Here is a 22424-nt window from a genome sequence, read left to right as displayed (position 1 = left end):
CTGTCATGTCCCAAGCAAAAAAAGAGACTACTACATGAAAATATATAGCGAGCCTGCATGTGTTGAATGAATCCAAAGCATCTTATAGCACTATCCTGAGCCATGTTAACATTCTTTTAAATTAACTGGAATCAATAAGCTTAGAAGGGTTTAACTCTGTCTAAGATGGCATGGTTAATCTAGGAATCAAACTGACAGCAAGCTGACAGCATCCAGGAATCAATCAATCAATCAATCAATCAATCAATCAATCAATCAATCAATCAATCAATCAATCACACACACACACACACACACACACACACAGAGGAAAATCTGGTTGAGCTCAAATCAGAACCAAATAATAAGACTGAGACTACAAAAGTCATTATGCTTTTAAAAAGAGAGTAAGTGATATACTTAAAAATTGTATTGTAAATTCAAACAGTAGTCATATAAACCAACATTCTGAAAAGGATTTTATACATATTTTTGTCCAAGATTTTGTATGTGGCTTTGTTTAAAGGCTGGGAACTAGAGGTGGTTTAAGGCTGAAAAACTGTAGCTTGACAGAAGGAGGGTCAGAGGACGGTACTGCAGAGCACTTCAAAACATAGTAGGGTGGGAATGGTAGGCCTACAGGGCCAGCAGTACAAACTATGGCAACTATCCTGTGTCCGAGCTGTAAATAAGCAGCGTTGACTAGAAGGAAAAGAAGGCAACATAGAGTTGGTAGAACGTGAGTGACAAAAAGTCGTCTTTAAAAAAATTACTTTTATAATTTTCATCATGTGACACCTTTACACATTAAATAATAATTCAAGATTAATGGTATTTTCCTTGTATTCCCTTCCAATTTCTAAGCCTTTATATTTGGAACGTTTAACTAGTTATAAGACAACAAACAGTGATGTTTGCTCTATAGCATCTGCAAATTAGCACTGTAATGTGAATGACACTGAGAAACTCTCATGTGAACCAGACCTAAGCTAGTTACTGAACTTTTACTAGCCTGAACCAGAACCAAAGCAGAACTTCAGTAACCTTTAATAGTCTGTTTCCCTGGTTTTAATTTAACAGTTCACATTAATTTGTGTGGCTTCTATCGCTATCCTAACACTTCCCTGAGCAAAGTTTGAAGCCTTCTCTTAGCTTAAGAAGCCATTAAGAAGGAGGCGGGCTCCTTAGGCTAGAGGATGGTTCCTTATTCTATGGCTGAATCCATGCCAGTGACTCTTAAGGATTAACAACCCTCTCCCCCAGCATTTTGAGTGTGAAGGCTTTTAAATGGTTACTTTTAACATGCATTTTGTATGCGCTTGCATATACACAAATACACCCATAATACTGATACTTTTTCCTGTGGCAAATACAGCCCACCTAAGCAAGCAAAAAACTATTGTTGATTCTGAAGCCAATAAAACTCTTTCTACTGAAAATTTTTTACAGCTGTTTTACTTGTTCCTTTCCTCCTTTCACATCACGAACATGTAGCCTAATCATGTTCTAACCATTTCTGATTGGCTACAGGGTCTATAAAGTTGTACATGAACATAAAAAAAAGTTCAACTTAGTCAATCTTTTGCTAAAAGTGTCCTGAGTGTTTTATTTTAAACTATCTGCCTGCTAATTGGGTACAAAGGTTGAAGCCAAGCAAAAGTTACTTTGCACCATTCCTTCCTTCCTTCACCCACAGGAAAACATGCGAACATGAACACGATGTTCCAGAAAATAATTAAGAAGGTAAGGTATTTTGTAAAGTGCTGGTAGAACAATCTATATGCATGTAATAAATGATCCTTTTCATAGCCAGTGTCATAGACAAACACTATACAGGTTTTAAAACTTTTATGAATCTTGGAAAGGTCATGAATGATTGTGAGCAGCCATATTTGGATCTTTGGAATACAGTAATGTTCATATTTTCCTTCAGCTGAATCCAGCAAACTGTTACTTTTTATTATTTTTAACTAACATTGAATTGGAAATAGAACACTTTAAAACAATGATTAATCTATACTTTTTAAATTAACATGGATTATAAGTAGACTGAGAGCAACTTTAACAAATAGTTTACTGCAATTGGTTTTTAAATTTTGTTATGACTAATGTTCCTGTAATATGATTTTTTTGCCATATTTTTTTCCCTTTACCCTTGTGAGACTGATGAAGTTTTCTGCTACTGAAGTTAAGTAAACCTTAGCAGTGCAGTGATATATGTTCAGGTCTTGTATAATAGTACAGTCAAGCTCTTTTATCCTTTCAGCAGGCCTGCAAAACTGAGATGTTCCGCCAGGCGTATGGCTGAGGCCGGTCTTATTACATCTTAGTGAGCTTCCCTACTGGTCTCTTGGGAGTGGGTGGGTGGGTTGTATAATCATCTTGGCTCCACCCAAGCTGTAGTGTGGACAGCAATGACTGTTTCCTCCCTTCCTCCCACCCCCGGTGTGCAGTTGCAGGGGTGGGCTGTGTGCGTTGTCATCCGGGAAGTGTGATTTTTATATAAATTCTGATGCTGTTTTATTATGTTTTTTAAATGTATTGACAATTGTTGTAATCTGCTCTGAGCCCGCTTGTGGGGAGGGCAGGCTAGAAGCCTGATTAATAAACAATAAATAAAAGTGACCCTGATCAACAGCACCATTTTATATTTCAATGATAGGAAGTAAGTTTTTTAGCAAGGTTGAAAGGCTTGCTCTTGGATATTGTGAAAATTAACTTGCAAATGAACAATATCTTTAAGAGAATGTGTTGTAGTTACTTTTCATATAGTATAATAATCAGTGAATTATCAACACAAAATAGATATACTTTTTCTAAAGTGAAGGGTTTGTGCCTTTGGAAGACATAAGTTTGGATACAAACTATGCAATGAGTTATAAAGTAACTCCTTGTGCAGAATCAGTGAGGCCCTTCAGAGGAATAATCATATATAGTATGATACAAGGAAGGATGCAATACCCCTGTTGCTCACCCTATACAGAGCCCCTGGTCCTGCACCAGTGATTAGTACCAATTTATACATGAGCCTTAATGGAAACAGTTGTCGAACATGAGAATTAGTAAACTTTTAATCCCTAACCATGAAGGATAAATTCATTTGCCATCCATTAATTTTAATAGTTGGTACTGTTTCACCTACATTGTTTATCTGCAGCATGAGTGCTTTAAGAAGCTTACTTTAAAAACAAAATCTACCTTTATTTCACTTCACAAAAAATTTATTGGATTTCTTGGAAAGACACAATATGATATCTTTCAGTAAAACTTTCCTGTTTGGCACAATAATGTGTGTAACAAAATGGATGGCGTATCTCCTCCAAAATAAAAAACCTTTACATGTATCCCAAAAGATCAGTAATATCAAGAAGTGTATTAAGACTTTGCAATATATTTTTTTTAAAAAAGCAAATTTATATGCTCAAAACTAATACAGTAATTTAAACCATAACTATGAACTGCCGTGTAAAGATGCCAGATACGTATGTGCACAGGATATCTGAGGTTGGTTTCCTTTCCATCAGGTTCTCATCTGAAACTCAGTCTCATAAGCAAGTAACAATTAGGTTTGTTACACTGGTAGCCAACTGAAAAATTTCAGCCTGGATTTATTCTTCTGGGTACCTTGATGGATGGTGGTTGTGTAGGTTTAAGCATCACAGTATTAGGTGAAATTGTCTTCTGTATACTGACAGAAGTTAGGTAGATATTTTGTGGCAATTTTGGGTAATAAGCACTGGATTTAGACAAGAGGGAACATTCACAAATCTTAGTGGCTAACCTTGGGTCAGTCATTTTCAGCCTAATCTTCCTCACAGGATTGTTGTAGGGATACATGGGCAGGGGAAACAAGACATGGGTAGGGGAAACGACAATATGTGCTGCCTTGAGCTCTTTGGAAGAATAAATAACAACACATTTCTCACAATCCACTCAGTTCTGTGACTCCAGTAAAGTGACTTACATTGCAATCCTAAGAACACTTTCCTGGGAGTAAGCCCCATTGAGTGAAACTTAGGACTCTTAGCAGACCTGCTTAGGATTGCTGTCTTAGGTGGGCAACAGCAATTCTGGTATCTTTTGTGCCACCATTTGCCATGGACAAACCATGGGTAAGATATAGTTTCAGCATCCTATTGATTATCATATTGAATGTTAGCATCTCATAATATTTCAGCGGTAACATGCATCTAATATCCTGAATTAACAGATCTGGAACTTGAAACTTGCTTGGCCCTCAATAATGGTTGCTGTTCTCTTTCTGCACTCAGTCAATTCTAACAGCGAAACTGTAAGTTTTATAACCAAATTTAATTATCATTCTTTATTTACTTTACCTAAAAGCCTCACTTGTAAACTCCCTACTAACATGTGATAACATTTATAAAATGTAATTTCTTCACACTCGATATGACATGAATGTAATACAACCTGGTATAATGTACACCAATATCTAAACCACAATGCAGGCTCATAAAGTACAGTGCCTGAGCAAGCCTTCCAGTAGAATTCTAATCATTTGCTTGTTTCATGGACCTTTCCCCTAAATTTCAGGAAGAAGGTCCATTTCAGTTCCTTGATGTTGGTTTCAACTGTGTGGGTTGATATATGATCCTGCATTGCACTATAAGGTGGTGGACTAAATAAGCTCTTAAATTTCTTTAGTATGAGGCCTGTGTGTCCAAATCGGAACATTTGATCCTGATTGATTCAGGAGTTTCAAACTGCTAGGATCAATATTCTGTGAGAGAAAATATTTTAGCTCCATTTGACATTTAAGTTCTGACACTTCAGTTAAAAATAGTGGGACTATTCTCCTCTAGTCCTAACTATAGAGAACCAATATATTGCAGTTGTTAAGACTAGGACTGAGAGGACCTGGCTCAAACCCCATGCTCAGCATAACTGTGGGGCCAGACATTCTCTCAGTCTAACCTGTCATAGTGGTGATATGAGGTAAAATGTAGAACAGAACCACATATGCTGCCCTAAGCTCCTGGTAGGACATGGCATAGAAATGTAACAGACAGCTATCCATTTAGGGCCAACTACTTTCACAAACCGACTTTCCCAAAGAGTGCTTTTTGAAGGGAAAAAGCCATTTATTTATTGACTAGCAACAAAGCCCGTTGTGGGGGGAAATACCACAGGCTCTAGAAAGTGGAGGGCAGGCAAGTGGGCATTCCCGCCGCCTCTGTCACTGATCCCAGCTGAAGGCAGGGGGGCGGGCATGGCCACCTCCTCTGCACCTGATCCCAGCCAAAGGAAGGAGGGGTGGGCATTGCCACCTGCTCCTCTCCTGATCCCAGCTGGGTGAAAGGGTTGGGCCTTGCTGCCAGCTCCGCACCTGAGCCTGGCTGGGTGAAGCAGGGGTGGGCATTGTCACCTACTCCGCTCCTGATCCTGGCTGGGCGAAGAAGGAACGGGCATTGCCTCCTACTCTGTGCCTGATTCTGGCTGAGTGAAGGGGGGGGCGTTGCCACCTGCTCCACACCTGATCCTGGCTGGGTGAAGGGGGCGGGCATTGTAACCTTCTCATCTGATCCCGGCTGGGTGAAGGGAGGCAGAGCGGTATTTCCTCCTGCTCTGTGGCTGATACTGGCTGGGTGAATGGGGTGGGAATTGCCACCTGCTCCATCCCTGATATCAGCTTGGTGAAGGCAGAGGGCGGGCATTGCCACCTGCGCTGCTCCACTCCTGATCCCACCAGGGTGAAGGTGGGGGCAGACATTACCTCCTGCTTTGCGCCTGATCCCAGCTGTGTGAAGAGGGGTGGGCACTGTCACCTTCTCCACTTCTGATCCCAGCTGGGTGAAGGGGGGGCGGTATTTCCTCCTGCTCTGCAACTTGATCCAGGGCATTGCCACCTGCTCTGCTCTGCTCCACTCCTGATCCCACCAGGGTGATGGCAGGGTGAAGGAGGAGCAGACATTGCCACCTGCTCCTCTCCTGATCCTAGCTGGGTGAAGGGCAGGCGGGAATTGCCACCTGCTCCACTCCTGATCTCAGCTTGGTGAAGGCGGGTGGCAAGCATTGCTGCCTGCTCCATGCCTGATCCTGGCCTGGGTTTCCCACTGTGGTGCGCTCTCTGGAGGTCTGGCTGCCTCATCTGGGCTTCCCTCCACAGCAGCGCCCTCTGGTGGCGCACCAGGTGGGAAGTGAGTTGTCTTGAATATGCTTAGCCTTTTATATAGTAAGATATCTAGCATGCTATTTCTATCCCCATCATCTTTTTTACATTAGCCATATCTTTTTATTTATATTCATAATAGTTTTTGTCTTTTCCTTTAACAGAAGTCTGCAGCAATGGCACAAACGGTTCTTACTCTTAGTAACAATAACCTTACTTTAAATGAGAACAATACAAAAATTCTGCTCAAGAACCCTAACATCACAGAGCTATACCTGAACTACAATGCTATTCTTGTTCTACATAACTACAGCTTTTGTAGTCTTTCAAAACTAGAAATTCTGGATGTCAGTAATAACTTCATCCAAACAGTTGAACAAGCAGCATTTTCTGGCTTATATCAGCTCATAGCTTTGTATCTGCAGAACAACAAAATTGCCCATTTAGATTCTAATACATTTGTATTTCTAAAGAACTTGAACATCTTGAATCTACAAAATAACAACTTGGGATATTTTGATATTGAAGAATCACTTAATTTGACCAGAGTTGCACTAACTGGAAATCCATGGAATTGTTCATGTGCCTTGCTTAGTTTACAGAGTTGGTTGAATAATACACAATTAATAGTAGGTAAGTGTAACAAAATGCTTATGCCCTAATAGTTTTTCTTTCCTTCCAAAATTCTGGCTAGTTAGTGATAGTTGCAATGAGTTAATTGCATAGCAGCTTTTCAAGCCATCCTATTCTAAACATTCTATGAATATTTATATTTAAATATATCAAAAAGATGCAATGAGAACAAAAGGTAGCCAATAAACATTAAAATCTATTTCAAAGGACCAAGTTCCAAAGCTGTTATACTGTTCAACAGATTTAATAAAAGATGTCCAAACCATCAATCAGAAAAGTGCTCAGAATTGATAACTTCAGAATGTCCAATCCTCTCATAACTAAAATTCATATTAAATGGAATGATAGCACAATAAAACATACCAGACAGTATTACAAGTGAAGTTCACAGACTTTCTGCTCTGAAATATTTTTATGGAATAAGCAATCTTCTGTGACATGGGACTGATTTTCAAACTGAGAGCCAGTTTGGTGTAGTGGTTGGTGTAGTGGTTAAGAGCACGGGACTCTAATCTGGAGAACCGGGTTTTATTCCCTATTCTTCCGCTTGAAGCCAGCTGGGTGATCTTGGGCTAGTCACAGCTCTCTGGAGCTCTCTCAGCCCCACCCACCTCACAGGGTGTTTGTTGTGGGGATAATAACAACATACTTCGTAAACCGCTCTGAGTGAGCATTAAGTTGTCCTGAAGGACAGTATATAAATCGAATGTTGTTGTTGTTATTATTACAGAACTTCTATCAAGCTCACTAATACTTAACTGAGAATATACAGCACCTTAGGGAGGAATCTTCACATCTAGGAGGAGGTGTTCTGAAGATTTTAAACAGCCTTTTCCTCCACTTGCATGACCAATGGAAGATAGTTGTTTTACAAAGCCGTCTGGGGATAAAATGCCAGATTCTACATTTGTCTCCCAGGCCCTTTAAAAAGTGGCAAACAGCACCTAAACAGGAATGCTTCCTCCACACTTGGATCTTGCAAAAAAAAAAAATCATATTCCAGATGAGATTTAAGAAAGAAAATAGAAAGGGCACTTCAATAACAACCAAGAGAGTAACTGGTTCTCCAAAAATGCCTATTGGGTTCAAATAATAATGGTATTTTTAAAAGATATGTAAATATGGGGTAGCCGAGGTGAGCCCAATCTCGTCAGAAACTAAACAGGGGCAGCCTTGGTTAGTAATTGGATAGGAGACCTCCAATGAAGACCAGGGTTGCAGAGATAGGCAATGGCAAACCTCCTCTGTTAGTCTCTTGCCATGAAAACCCTGCCAGAGGTCGCCGTAAGTCCACCACCAACTATATTAATATAAATAAAATAACCTTTCTGTGGAGTGCTGCATTTATGTCCTAATTTTTGTTCTTGTGGCTTTGGGATCATTTGATGATGGTGGGTGGTAATAATATAATATATAATATTCTCCAGATTAGAGTCCTGCCACTCTTAACCACTACACCAAACTGGTTCTCATTAAAAGTTAAGAATCACTAATCTATAATAATAATATTTGATTTATATACCGCCCTTCAGGACAACTTAACACCCACTCAGAGTTGTTTACAAAGTATGTTATTATCCCCACAACTATCACCATGTATGGCAGGTGGGGCTGAGAGAGCTCCTAGAAGCTGTGACTGACCCAAGGTCACCCAGCTGGCTTCAAGTGGAGGAGTGGGGAATCAAACCCGGTTCTCCAGATTAGAGTCCTGCGCTCTTAACCACTATACTAAACTGATGTATTCTAGCTCACCGATCTGATGGATTATTTCTATAATGGTCATGAACAGAAGCCTTAATAGAGTGAAGCTTAATGAAAGAGCTGACAAGAGTAAACAGAAATTTTGTTCTGAACTATTTAATTAACCTAGGTCAAAGAGAGGGCTATGAAAAGCATACTTCATATATCTAGAAACTGGTAACATATATACAAAGAATATCTGGATGTAGCTGGGTGGGAGGGAAAGGAAACAAAATTTTCTATAAAGACTGTTCTCAATATGAGAAGGAGAGTTGAATAATGTAATTTGAATGTGGTAATTATAAAAGTGAATATATGTGAGGTAAAAGAACATTTTAAAAACTTAGTATTAAATAATGATTTTATATGTTTAAGGTGACTCTTGTACAACAGCAGTTAACTAAACTTTGCAATTCTTTTTTATTGTTTATATTTACAGAAAATGAAAAGAATACCACATGCAATTTTCCAGATAGTTTAAAAACACAGTCCATCAAAACAGCACTTATATTTAACTGTGATAAACGAGGGGAGACTGAAGCAATCACCAAATTTCACATTTCTGTTAATGATACTGTTGCACCTGCATATAATGATACAGATGGAAAATCATATTCAGGTATATTTCACTTTTGGTTAAGAACAGCGCCCATATATTTGGTGCTATGAATTTTAGAGCAGTGGAAGAGGTCTAGAAGAAAATCAGGGGGCCATTTAGTTCACTGATGCAGAATTTAAAACACTGAAATATATCCAAATATATAGTTTCACACATTTCCCCTTAAAGCTGCTAAAAGACATCCCACAACTTTTTTACTTAAAAAAAAATCTCTAACTTCTTTCAGAGAAGAACATGCACAACCCTAGATACTTTAAGCATTGTTCACCATCTGAGAACATGAAGCCCTTGCTTGCATTGATGTATGGATTCCACTTTGTTTAATACTTTCATGCAAATTGGAATATTTAGGATGCATGCCTAATTATATTTAAGAATATAACTTGATATATATTTCAGTGCAATTTTTGTAGCCTCTTAAAATATGTAATACTGTATAGAGAAAACCATTTCAATATATTACACACACTACAAAAAACCTGTTTAGATTTCAGAAATGATCTTATTATTAATAGCTCAAAACTAAAAATTGCTTTCTTGAACCTCTTTTTATGCAACGTATCTTCAATTGCTCTGATTCAAGGAAGGTCCACACTAGAAGCTTCTTTCAAGGCCTTAATAACAAATTCTTATTAAGGAGGATATGGAAATCATATCCTTATCTAAGGAATACAATAGGTAGAACTAGACAGGACTGCATTCAGTATGAGCCCAGACAGTCATCATTTTGCACTGGTAACTATGTGAATATTATGCAACCAAGCCAGTTATAATTCTCCACAAAAGACTCCTTCAGAACTGTTTTGAGACACAGAATAACTAAAATCCGTCCAGTCAAGTGCCAAAATGTGGATTTTGCTTTTCAAATGTTAATAGGCAAATGTCTTACAGTGCCATCCTAAAACAAGTCTTCTCAGAATCCTATTCTGGTCTACTCAATGGGGTTTATTCCCAGGAAAGTGGTTTTAGGATTGCATACCTAAAGATTGTATTTGTTGTGGAGAGAAGGAGAAGGGAAAGGGAGTCTTCCTTATGTAAATCAACCCAAAATGTATTTGAGAATCCCTGTGAAAACAAACAACCTGACAGAAAACATGTGAAGCATCTTCTCCTGATAAATACTAAAAATGTTACTCTCTTTATTTTTAACCATGTAGGTTTTCAACCCATTGGCAAAAGCTGGAGATTTTTGATCGGTGTCCTTATAGTTATTGTCATTACTACAATGCTGATTATGATGGCCATCAAATTCCCAGTTTGGTACCGTCATTTGATTAGCTACAATCATAGCCGTCTGGATGAATATGAACCTGAAATGTTCGAAGAAAATTTTTCAACAGACATGTGCGGTTTCCCACCAGCATTAGATACTGATGAAAATGACTCCACAGTGGTATTTGAACAATTTCATACATTTGTTCCAGAAGAGGATGGATTTATCGAAGATAAATATATTGATACATGAAGAGTTACTATACTGACTCTATCTGCCTTACACATTAGCACAGACTTGTGGATATGCACTTTTATAAACTATACTGCTAACAAACAACTTTTTGTTACTTTTATTGAATCAAAGTAAATATATTTAAATTTTATAGTTATCATGGAAAAATAGTACATTGTGCTAAAGGAGTCCCAAGCCTTTCTTTGAATAAAGGAAAATGCAGATTACATGTTTAAAAACAGAAAGAAAAACAGCATACAGTGATAATTAAGAAAAGTTATACAAGTCACTAATGAGGTTTGCCAGTTTAAAATGTAGCAGGCAACAAAAAAGTAACTTTTGGTGTTTGAACATAAAGATATACATAAATATTTTAAAGATAATTTTTACTGATATTAAATGGCTTTTGATTATTGCTGCCACACACATATTCAATGTAACGTTTAAAATTTGTCTGCATTTTCTGGAACTTTTTTTTAAATATTGCAATACCTGTATCCCTACAATTAAAAAGAAGAATTCTGCAGAGTGTATGATTACTTTCTTTAGGTTTGTCCTGAAAGAAAACTACAGCCTCATACCAGTAGCAGACACTGCAGGCTGCAGCCATATGGCCAAGTCCAAAGCTATGACTTCTGCTATTTACTTCATGGTGGAAAAAAATATGTTCGCTGACAGCATTTCACAAGAGAGGGGCATAGCAAACTACCAACTGCTTTATAGCACCTGTTAAGGTTACAATTACAAAACATTTACCTGGAATGTAAATTCCATAAGTAACTAAAGGGCTTTTAAATTCCAAGGAAGAATGTTTAGGATCAGGGTAGTGGGATACCCTAAACAGAATAGCAATACTGAAAGAAAAGTTGCATCACAATGTACATAGCAACTGCTTTTGTTATGATTATGATAGCAACGAAGTTGCATATTTTTCAGTTTTCAATTTTTGGGGTATTTCATATACTTACGCTTGTCTTTCTGTGAAAATGATGTCTATGCCCTGAGCTTCACGGTCATTTTGTGCTTTCAACTATTAAAAAGACAAACTGATCAGAAACTTGGTGAGAATATATTTCACATTTCCATAACAAATATGAAAAAAACAGCTCTTTCTATAGCTCCCTATTTTTCTGAATTTCCAGCTTCAGTTTCACTGAACCATAGATGGGGCTGTAAAATAACTTTAAGAACAATCACCTGGCCCTATAAATATTTATGAGATTTAACAGAAATCACGATTTAGGGTAGCTTTTAATGTATCTTTACCAGCATGCATTCAGAATAACTGGATGGCTGACACAAATAACAGGACTACTTATCTGAATGTATTAACAAATCTCTATAAAGAGCTGCAGGCTTGAAGCGCCAATCCAACTATCTGCTCCTGCATTAGCAGTGGTTTCAAGTACATAGTTCTATTAAATAAAATGTAAGCATCCAAATGTTATTTAGTGGGAGGTAGGGGAGACACTGAACAACCCCCTGTTCCCTGCCATCAATCTGTTATTGGCATAATTTAATAATTTAAAACACGTTTATCTTTCCTTTGGACCCTAAATTCTGACATATGCAGAGTCACAGCTACTGGACTGAGCTACTGTCAGTACACTCCTAAAGACAGTTACACCATTTAACAAGCATTGAAGTCAATGGGCTTGGAAAGGTGTAACTATGTTTATAATGGCACTGTGAATCATGCAGATGTTTGAAAGCCTGCTTTGGCACTCATATGGTGTTAGATGTTTATAATGGCACTGTGAATCATACAGATGTTTGAAAGCCTGCTTTGGCACTAATATGGTGTTAGATGGAGCAGGGCAGTAACATATCCCCTTTCTTGCTGCACTGGCATATATTTCAAATTGATCAAATATTCAGTTTAGTAGTAAATACGACATTCTCTAATGTCTGTACAGCTATTTCAGTAGGAATGAAAACAGCGTTGTTCCTGTTGTAATCCTATGTTATGAAGAAAAGTTGTAGCTTTCCTATATTTTCTAACACTGAGTAAAAGAGCATGCAGGACACTGCTTTGAGAAGGGCATTTGATCAGCAGTAAAAGTGTGTACTGGCCTCAATACACACAGTGCTGTGTGTTTATCCAGAAAGCTAAATTTACACTCACAGTTACTTGGAAAGCAAACATTTACTTTATTAACCTGAACAACAACTGCAAAAAAATTAAACATTTCATTGTTGAGTTACATTCAGTAGTAATCTAATGCTGAACTGCTACAAGTCATGTGGCAATTCTACAGCAGTAGGGGAAAGTCCAACAATAAACTGTCAATTCACTCAACACTGCACTAAAGTTCTAATTTTAACACTTACTAGGTTGTAGTCGCTCATGACGTCCTCCATGTCAGTGTTGGTGTTGAGCATATCTACAAGCTAAAATGAACATAAGAGGTTTTTAAACTATTAATTGTTGTCTCTGGACTCATAAAGGAACCTAACAATTCAAGACAGAGTACTATTACAAGCATTCATCTTCAAATATGAACGGCATGTGTAAAATCTAGTTTTTATAGCAACTTTTAGGAGTTTTATAGAAAACAAGCTTCAGAAATATATACTTAATTGCAATTCACAGTGAAAACCAGTATGGTCAACACAAATAAAAAGAGTCAACATGCTGTAGCAGTTACAACGTTGAGACTAGGAATTATGGGTTCAAACCCATGATTACTGACAAAGCTCTCTGGATGACTTGGGCCAGTCACTATCACACTGCCAAAGCTCCCTATGTTGATATTTTCCTAACCGAAAGTTGTTGTGAGAATAATGGGGTGGGGGAAAGAACACCTGGAGCTCCTTGGAGCATGGGTGGACAAAAGTGCTGTAAATCTGGAAACCAATGACATACCATATTGTAGTCTGCTAGCTGTCCTTGAAATTCTTTGATCTCAGCAGCTACAGACTCTGCCCTAAACGAGAGCAGAAAACAGATTATTAGATGCTAATTCCTATGTATTAAAACACAATCAAAGCAAGTTTCAGATTTTACCATTTACATCCCAAAGATACTTGTGTGCTTGAGCCTAATGGCTTCAGTGGAGATAAAATGGATTTATTTATCATTTAAGATGCATAAATATTGACAATTTTTTTTTTAAAAGGGTGCTGAGAATGTATGCAACCTGACTTACCGTTTTTCATATGCTAAAAAGACAGAATTCTCCTGGTTATACATGTCAATTTCTTTCTGAAGCTTGTTAATTTCCAGGGTAAGTTCATTTATTTTGCTTCTGTAAAAAATCAGTTGTCATGTTAGTGCAATACTTTACTGCTTGCTGCAGTAATATGTTTATGTATTTTATATATGTTGTATTCTGCTCTGAGCCCATTTGCAGGGAGAGTGGATTAGAAATAACAACAACAACAACGATCTACATATGAGCCGGCAAATCAATGACAGTCAGTCCTTTAAAAGCCAGCCTTCTGACAATCAGTTGTCGGCAGCTCCACCTTGGGAGCAGAGAAAGGTAGCACCGGGGGAGAGACTGATCATGGGATTGTCCCCTGGGCATTACTCATGCCTCACTAGGGCCTTTAAAAGGCTTTAGGGAGAAGGCTGAGGAGGACATTCCAGGTATGGCTCCCAGTCCAGAAAGGACCAGAGCTAGAGGAGAGAAACTGGAATAGTGTGGTGTTCAACCCTCGTCCCTCCCCTCTAAGTACATTTTCCAAATACCATTATATTTTATTTTAAAAGAAATGGAGTAGAAATTTCTTTCTACACTGTATTCCCAGAATAAAAACTTTTGTAAAAGTATCCCAACTGGAATTAAGGGAATTTTAGCAATCTCCTCTCCTGCCCAAAAACATGACCAGAGGGGGAGGAGACACATTTTTCATCTGAGTCTGATGCACTTATGGCAGGAATGGTGTGTTTGTGCGTGCATCAGCTGGAGACAAAAGGCAACCTCTAGTCATCATCATCATCATCATCATCTTTATTACAGTACCAAGACCTATATACAAAAATTATGTTACCAAACCACTTATCAATAAAAAGAAAAATCTAGTTAATACAGCACTTTCCAAGAGGTCAGCTGATCACCAGTCACATTGCTAGGTATGGCAGAGGAAAAAAGGAAGCTTCAGAGAGAGTTAGCTCCATGCATGTAGTATAGAGAAACTGTTGAGAAGGTGTGGTGGGGTGGGCAAGAGACATCTGGGGCAGCCCTTAGTGCCTGGGCTGAGTACAGAAAAAAAGGAGCCAGTGGGAAAGAGTTAAGGGGTGTTTCTCACCCCTGCCAGGACTGCAAAGCAGGAGGGAGATGATAAAAAGAAACTGCACTGAGTCCCAGTATACACCATAGAAGACAAACCCTTTAATGACGCTAGGCCACGTTTTTGACACATATGGGTTACATGGTGATGTCACAAATACTAGTAGAAATTATATTTCACATACCTAAGCACTCCAAGGAAATAAGATTTATCCATAACTTGTCTCTGTGGACCTAACAAAGAAGAACAAATATCAGGGTGTTATTTTAGACAACTTATAGTGCAATGTAGGGGGGAGGAGCATTCAAGGTGCTGACCAGCTGCTACACTGAGACACACCAGCAGAGTGTCCTAGTGCCACTGCACCATTGCCATTGCCCCACCATGGCACCAGCGGTACAATCTCCTGCACCAGCTTGGGAGGGAATGGGCACAGGGGTGGACCAAGAGTTAGCCCTGGGGCCCGAAGGACCACAGAAGGCTGAAGGGCAGCGCAGCTTGCTTAGCCCCCACCTGAACCTCTTCCCCTCCACTGCAGCAAATGCCAACTCCTGACAGCCAATATAAATCCTGGTCCATGGGTGGGCAGGCCAGATGCCAGGACAAGCGAAACTGTACAGGTGCCCCAACCTGGCTAGGTAACACTGGCCACTGCCTTTCTTTCATTACTTCTCACTCATTACCTTTCATTCCTGTTTTCATTCCACTTAGCCCTTGCTGAGTCACTGGACGGTCTGCAACTTTAATCTGTGAGGAGAACACTGCTCCAGTACCTACAGATCCACCACGTGTACCAGCTCTAGATGGGCCTGAAGGGATCTGAAAAAGATATTGGAGAAGAAAAAGTTATTTGGGAAATAATGCAGCAACTCTGAACAACCTTGTTTATTCTAATCTGTAACCTATGATAGGTCAGGCTGGAACCTATCAGCCTGACAGGTTCCAGCCTGACAGGTTCCAGCCTGACTACACATTAAATGCAAATATGCTGCATAATCCTAATGACTATTTTGGGGGTTTTAAAGAAAAAGTAGCTTTGGCATGGGAACCCGGGGCTGTGAGGGCTAGACTGCAATAAGGAGCAGAGAAGCAGTGGACTAGAAAAGGATTAAACACTCTCCCTCCTGCTATTTTTATGGTGAACACTGCTCCTTCTCAAGACTGCTTGTCTCATTTTTAAAAGGTATTTGTACCTTTGGTCTTTCTATCAATGAAAGAATTTGAGTAAGAAAATGGAGGATTTTGAATTATACTTTGGGATGAAAAACAATGACAAAAAAGTGACCACAGGTAGAATATATGAATGTATTTTTATATGCAATGTAAGAAAATATTATAGACACTCTGAAGCCCAGGAGAGAGAGAGACTTACAATCTAAGATGATAAGAAAGTGAAAAGAATGAGAGATGGAAAGAATGGAAGAAGAAAATCAGAGAATGAATAGATTGTTTTTTAGATGCTGCATTTGGACTATGAACTTCTTAAAGCAGGATCCAGGACCTTGATTATATTCATTTGTAAAATTCCACACATGTAAATGACATGATATAAACAATATGAAACTTGCAGTGCAGATTAGGGGTGTGCGGTTTGAACCCGATCTGTAAAGATTCGGAAATCACGAATCAAAGCTTTCCGAAGCATTCAGAATGCCTCGGAAAGCTTTGGAACTTAGTTTAAAGGGCCCCGCCGCTGCTTGCAAGCAGCAGTGGAGCCTTTTAAACACCATCAAAAACAGCCCCCCACCCCCACACTTACCTTGGTCCTGCAGTCTGTGGTGGCTCCGGCCCTCCCTGCTGCCCATGGGGCTGCGGAGTAGTGGAGGAGGTGGTGCGGCGGCAGATGAGCCGGCTGGCTACAGGCTGCTGCGGCCGCAGCCAAACAACACCGCCAATGCTGTGGCCCAGCGACACCACGGCCAAACAACGCGGCCACCACTGTGGCCGCCGATTGACAACGCTGCAGCCGCCACACTGAGCGCCGCCACTGCTGAGTGACACCGCCGCCACGGTGGCCGCCAAGCTATGAGTCACTGCAGCTGCGGCTGCTGAGCGCCGCCGCCGCTGAGTGACGCCACTGCTCAGCTGATCCCCTCCCCCTCCCTCCAGTGCAAGGTAAGCGGGTGGGGGGTGGAGGGGTTGCCCCAGGGGGTGGGGGTGTTGCTTCATTACTTTTCACCCATTACCTTTCATTCCTATTTTCATTCCAGTTAGCCCGAATATTTATGGAGCATACCGAAGCGAGTAAAATACCGTAATTCCGAAGCAGCTTGCCACTTCAGAATTATGGTATTCTCGAATTTTTTACCCGAAGCGACCTGGCCCTGCACACCCCTAGTGCAGACACAAAAGAGAAATAGTTTGAGAAAAATCACACCAGAATAGAAAGAAACCATGAAAGAACATAAGACCAAAATTACAATTTTCACTCTCAGTACAGAAAAGACATTTGAACCTTGTACAATATAGGTTTATTTGTTTTAACGTACCCCACCACCCAATAAGGTTACAGAAGGAGACCGTAATGAGGATGATGAAGGTCTGGTTACCAGCCCCATTCTTGCTCTCGAAGAGGGACGAGGTGTTGGAGGCTTGTGATTACTTGCCATTTTTTCTTCTTTCCCTTAATTTTTTTTCTAGAAATAAGCATATATTATACATTAGCTTTATATATATATATATATTTGGGAGAACCACACTACATACCAATAAAGCCTTTATTTTAAAGAAAACCATTAGAATTCCCTTCAGATTTTTAATCTGAATTATACTTAAGCATCAGCTGACTTCTGAAGTTTATGTGCATATGAAAGTTACAACCCTCAATACTAAAAAAATAAGATTCAATGATCTCAGTGGGATTTCTTTCTGACGACTGTGCTACATGTTTAGAACAATCCCATTATTGCCTATAAAAGTTAACTCTAGAGAAAAGGAGAACTGAAAAGGATAGCAGAAGCACAGGTGTCTGGTGGGAAATATGTGATACGTATACACCTAGGACTGGGCTGGATTCAACTGCTTTTGTTTTATTGCATAGCTTATTTAGAAACTAGTTGTTAAGTGAAGAAGGCAGAAGCTGAAATTTTGAAACCATTTTGTTTTGCCATCTGCTTTTTAAAAATTACTGCATACATGACATTACGTAATACCTTAATACTATCCAATTTTTAATACAAATGGTAAACAGAACAAATACAAACTCAAATGAAGTTGAATAAGATGATACGAGTTCTGAGGTCACAGAAAGGCCTTTTAAGACCTATATAGTACATGTATTAAGATATATAAGAACTTTTATCAAATCAAAACTATTAATCAAATTAATATATCCCATCATTTAATGCACACATCAAAATCCCTAAGTGTAATTTTTCTTCAGGCTTAATCTTTCTCTATTAAACAATCTATGACTACCAAATCTGAATAAACACATTTTCAGTATATCTATTTTCCCATAAATATATACAGCAGGTTTATCCATAAGCATAATGAACCAGCACTTGCATACAGCTTTTTGTGTCCAATATTGCACCAATAACATACTGGTTGCTGTAGTCCAATGCTGTATATAGTCATGCTGTTTTTACTTCATTTTGCATATATCCTAACAGAAACTTGGATCACATGGAATTCTCTGCTTCGCAATCTCAGCGAAGACCTTATGTATGACTTGCCAGTACTTTAGGGCATTCTGACTGTATATGGAAGAGTGTCCCAAGATGTTTATTTAATCTCTCCAGCATAGATTGGATGCTGTAGTTGCTATTCTAACTAATCTAGTCAGAGTATCCAAATCCAAATATTTATTGCAGTACATAACCAGCACAATAACAACCTAAATGAATCTACAAAGTAGGAGTGTAATAACACCTGTACATTTAGGCTGTTTGTGGTGTCATGATTACTGATTAGTACTTGACTAACATCTAGTTTGCCCAGTGACCTTCGGCCAGCAATATACTCTCAGCTAACTTACCTCACAGGGTTGTTGTGAGGCTAAAATGAAGGGGGAATATTGTAAGTCATTATTCTCAAAAGATTGAGGACTCGAAGTCAATTGAGGAAAAGAAGAATACCAATTTATAGTTTCATCTAGCAAAGGATTATTGACTGAGGAACTTTGATGCAATTTCTCTAATTTTCGCTGAAAAAGCTGACATCGCTTCATCAAATTGTCTTGCTCATTTGCAGTCGAAGTACAGAAAGAGGGAAAAAAATTAGACTCAATAGGTTCTAACACTAAATTAGTGTTTGAATTTTGGGTTCTACTTGTCAAAATGGTGTCCTGATTAGATTCATCAACTAAATCAGGAATTTGACATTCTTTCCCATTATTTACTTCAGAGAGCCCTATAGCCTCCCTGTTAGAATTCTGACACTGTATAGAAAAACTTTTGATCCTGTAAATCGTTACACTTCCCCTTCCCTATACTAGAGTTTTGAGTATAAACATAATTTTGAAACCTCAAATCTCAACATCTTCCCTCCTGTGCATTAGATGTTTGAAAAACAGAAAGAAGAAAATTCTTATTAGCCTAACATGTTCGAATGGACTAAAAATTTCATTATAGGATCTTGAAAATATCAGAATGGAATCATACAATATATCCTAAAATAATCCTGCTGGGACAGAAGAAGGCATCCTCGAGGAAGAAAAATAAAACTTATCATGATAAATGGGGCCATATAGCTGTTCTACCCTCTTAAAATCAACATAAGATAGATGCAATAAATATACCAAATGTCTCCTTGCGTGCCACTTAGTTGCCCAGTTTATAAAATGTCTGTGATAGAGAAAAATGTTAAAAACTATCGAGGCAGATAAGAGCCAAACGCACCCCAGAACTTCGAGTACAGAGGATCCTCTGATTTCCCTGAGGCTAGTTTATTAAAACTTGAGTTCTTCTCATATTTGTATTCAGCTCAGTAGATGTTTCCTTCATAAGATTATCTTAGAAATCTTTCCTAGTACTTATTTCCTTCAAACAATATTGTGTTATAAAATCTAGTTTCTCATAATGTTTCCAAGGTTTTTGCAATAAGCATTGTCTGCTTTGCTAATAAATCTAGACTTTCAGTTCTTGATTGACTAGAACTGGTGAGGGAAACTGAAATAAAGGGTCATTTTTATTTGACACTTCCTTAACAATATCTGCTAACTACTGTGATAAGATAGAAGCATTACTAGTTGACAAAGGGCCATCATTCGAAAGGCTCTGGAATCTATTTGTATCAGGCACAGCACAAGAAAGTTTATCTGGTAAAAAGTCCTCTATTCTACTTTACTTGCTTGGCAGCACAAATTTATCCTTAAAAGGGCATCCACTCTTCTTCCCCATTCTAAATATAATATGGTATTGTTAATATAAATATCTACTTAGTTGACAATTAATATGCCTAATTAATTTGTGTTAATAAACAATGACTATTTGTACTGGATAACTTTTCTTTCATAAATGCTGCCTGCCTGACAGACTCTCCTGCCAATACCAGTAGAAAAAAGAGAAAACAACACCAGCAACCTATTATGTTCCTAAAGGTTAGTTTCTCTCTCCCTCCAAAGAAACAAAACCAAACAATAAGATTAAAAATTTTAAATCAAACTAGAGCACGCTGCCAACAAATGCCCGGCTTGAGCAATCAGGTATTCATTCATAGGGTCATTACAAGTCAGAAACAATTTGATTGCACACAACATACACACATAAATGAAGTAAATAAACAAAATTTTATGAATATTTTATGCATCATAAACCATGGATTCTTAGAGATATCTGTTAATCAGTTCCCCATTTTAGTTTATAAACTAGTCTTTTATGTTTTTGAACTGCTAAAGTCCTTTTTACTGAGATAACTGGACTGAGATCTGTTCAAATTTATTTAAAACTCAAAATATATTTTCTGGTTGTTGTATAGATCGTATTTAAACCTCTGATCTGTACAAATAAAGATACTGAAACACAGCCTGCCATCTGTTTAATGTCTGAAAATAATACAATAAAAGCTATCTTTTATGACGTCTTATTAACACTCATTTGATGAGTCATAGACGATAACTTATGGTGACCCCTGGTGGGGTTTTCATCACAAGGCACTAACAGAGGTGGTTTACCATAGCCTGCCCCTGCAACTCTGGTCTTTTCCTTGGAGGTCTCCTATCCAATTACTAACCAAGACTGACCCTGCTTAGCTTCTGAAATTTGACAACATGACCTATTAAGCAGATTACGAATTTTTATGCTCTTTTGGGTTCTGAAAGTTCCATACTTTGAATTAACCACATGACCGGTTAATATTATAGCCTTAACAATAATCTACAATCATCCTATCTTTCTCCTGCCATATCTGGACAGAAAGCAGGGTATCTAATAGTAATCACTTTGACCCAGTAAATTTTGGTAACATCATTCTTAAACTAATAAGTAACTGCCTTCAGCACAGATGTACAGTAGTATCTTTCACTCTTAGGATCTAAATCCACTATAACTCCAGTGCTACTGAATTATCTATTCCATTTTGAAATCATCACTATTTGTAGTACCAGATAAATCTATTCACGGCTGATTGAATCCCGTTCAGTAGTGTAATAGAGGCTAGACAGCAGGAGTGTGGTAGGTGGTGGACTCCTGGCCTTTACCTGCCTGCATGGCAAGGAGAAAGACTTGTGATGGAATACACCATTGTTATAACATGGAGCAAATAAGAATACAGCAAAAAAACAAAAATAGGATTTTGGGTAGTGTTTTTATTACAGACATTTTCCCCAACCACAGGTGTTAGTTATAGTCAATTTTTAAAAATGCACTTCTATTTTCTTAATGACTGATTCTAAATTATCTAAAGCCAGGCTGTCAATAGTACCTGAATACAGAAATCCCAGATATCTGACCTAATGTTTTATTGTTGCCAAATAGACCCTGCCAAATAGACTCATATTTATGTTCACTCCACCCTTTTCGTTCGTATCAACTCCCAGCATGAGAAACTTAAACTGGTTAACTTTATAGCGTCTTATCACCAAAATAAATCAAGTATATTATACGCACGCACAAAACTTTCGAATATTTACACTTCTGTCATGTAAAAACCATATCATAGGAGTACAACATTCATTCGTATCATCCAACCCTAACAAGAACTGGGCTTCATGCATCTGACGAAGAGAGCTGTGGTTTTGGAAAGCTTATGCTACAAATAAGTTGGCTGGTCTTAAACGTGCTACTGGAGTCTACTATTTTGCAACTACAGACTAACTCCTCTGGATCTATGGGCACCCTGAGGCGCTGGCTATCGATTTGCGCGGTTCACGTTCACAACGACACATACACACCGAGATTCCTCCGTTTGCAGGCTCAAGATACACAATCCACACTATTATCACCTCAGGACTCTCCGTCCTGAGGAATGTACAAAATGCAGGGTCGGGCGCGCCTCATTGAACGACACCCCCATATTTGAGCATAGGGGCGCGCGCCAGGTCCGCTCTAACGTCCAGTTTACCTGCCTCTCCCTGGCGCGCGCCACGTAAACGAGGTAGCGACTTAACCTAACGGTCTCCTCGGCGCGTTTGCCACGGTCTCATAGCAACCACGCCAATCTGCGTTCCGTCCAGTCGTGTCTCCCCCCCCCCCCACGTC

At 38.8% G+C, this 22424-nt stretch overlaps 2 protein-coding genes across 3 annotated transcripts in view; one reads left to right on the top strand and one right to left on the bottom strand.

The window, feature by feature from the left end:
* IFT74 (intraflagellar transport 74) overlaps positions 1–22402 on the bottom strand; it is a 97027-nt gene extending 74625 nt beyond the window's left edge. Inside the window, exons 1-8 of one of the 2 annotated variants that reach the window (XM_054986815.1) lie at positions 22118–22402; positions 17274–17420; positions 15468–15603; positions 14969–15017; positions 13698–13796; positions 13415–13475; positions 12880–12939; positions 11517–11578 (exon numbers count right to left, since the gene is read on the bottom strand). In XM_054986815.1, coding sequence (XP_054842790.1) covers positions 11517–11578; positions 12880–12939; positions 13415–13475; positions 13698–13796; positions 14969–15017; positions 15468–15603; positions 17274–17393 — 587 coding nt within the window. In that variant the 5' untranslated portion in view covers positions 17394–17420; positions 22118–22402. The remainder of the gene's footprint in view (positions 1–11516; positions 11579–12879; positions 12940–13414; positions 13476–13697; positions 13797–14968; positions 15018–15467; positions 15604–17273; positions 17421–22117) is intronic. The other variant, XM_054986814.1, reaches the window with a different exon arrangement.
* On the top strand, positions 1628–11535 carry LRRC19 (leucine rich repeat containing 19). The gene is made up of 5 exons (XM_054986816.1): positions 1628–1722; positions 4190–4270; positions 6274–6742; positions 8922–9101; positions 10259–11535. The coding sequence occupies exons 1-5, from the start codon at positions 1690–1692 to the stop codon at positions 10564–10566; spliced, it is 1071 nt and encodes a 356-aa protein (XP_054842791.1). The 5' UTR covers positions 1628–1689; the 3' UTR covers positions 10567–11535.
* Positions 22403–22424: the final 22 nt, after the last annotated feature.

Source organism: Eublepharis macularius, chromosome 8, assembly GCF_028583425.1.
Source record: "Eublepharis macularius isolate TG4126 chromosome 8, MPM_Emac_v1.0, whole genome shotgun sequence".
In the NCBI taxonomy this organism is placed as follows: domain Eukaryota; kingdom Metazoa; phylum Chordata; class Lepidosauria; order Squamata; family Eublepharidae; genus Eublepharis; species Eublepharis macularius.
This window is presented reverse-complemented; position numbering and strand designations above follow the sequence as displayed.

What these genes read in the sequence shown, in the direction of transcription:
- LRRC19 (XM_054986816.1), top strand. Translation starts at nt 1,690, where the DNA reads ATGAACACGATGTTCCAGAAAATAATTAAGAAG. An exon ending in TCCAGAAAATAATTAAGAAG is followed by an intron (nt 1,723 to 4,189) that starts GTAAGGTATTTT and finishes CTGAATTAACAG; the next exon opens with ATCTGGAACTTGAAACTTGC. An exon ending in AGATGGAAAATCATATTCAG is followed by an intron (nt 9,102 to 10,258) that starts GTATATTTCACT and finishes TTAACCATGTAG; the next exon opens with GTTTTCAACCCATTGGCAAA.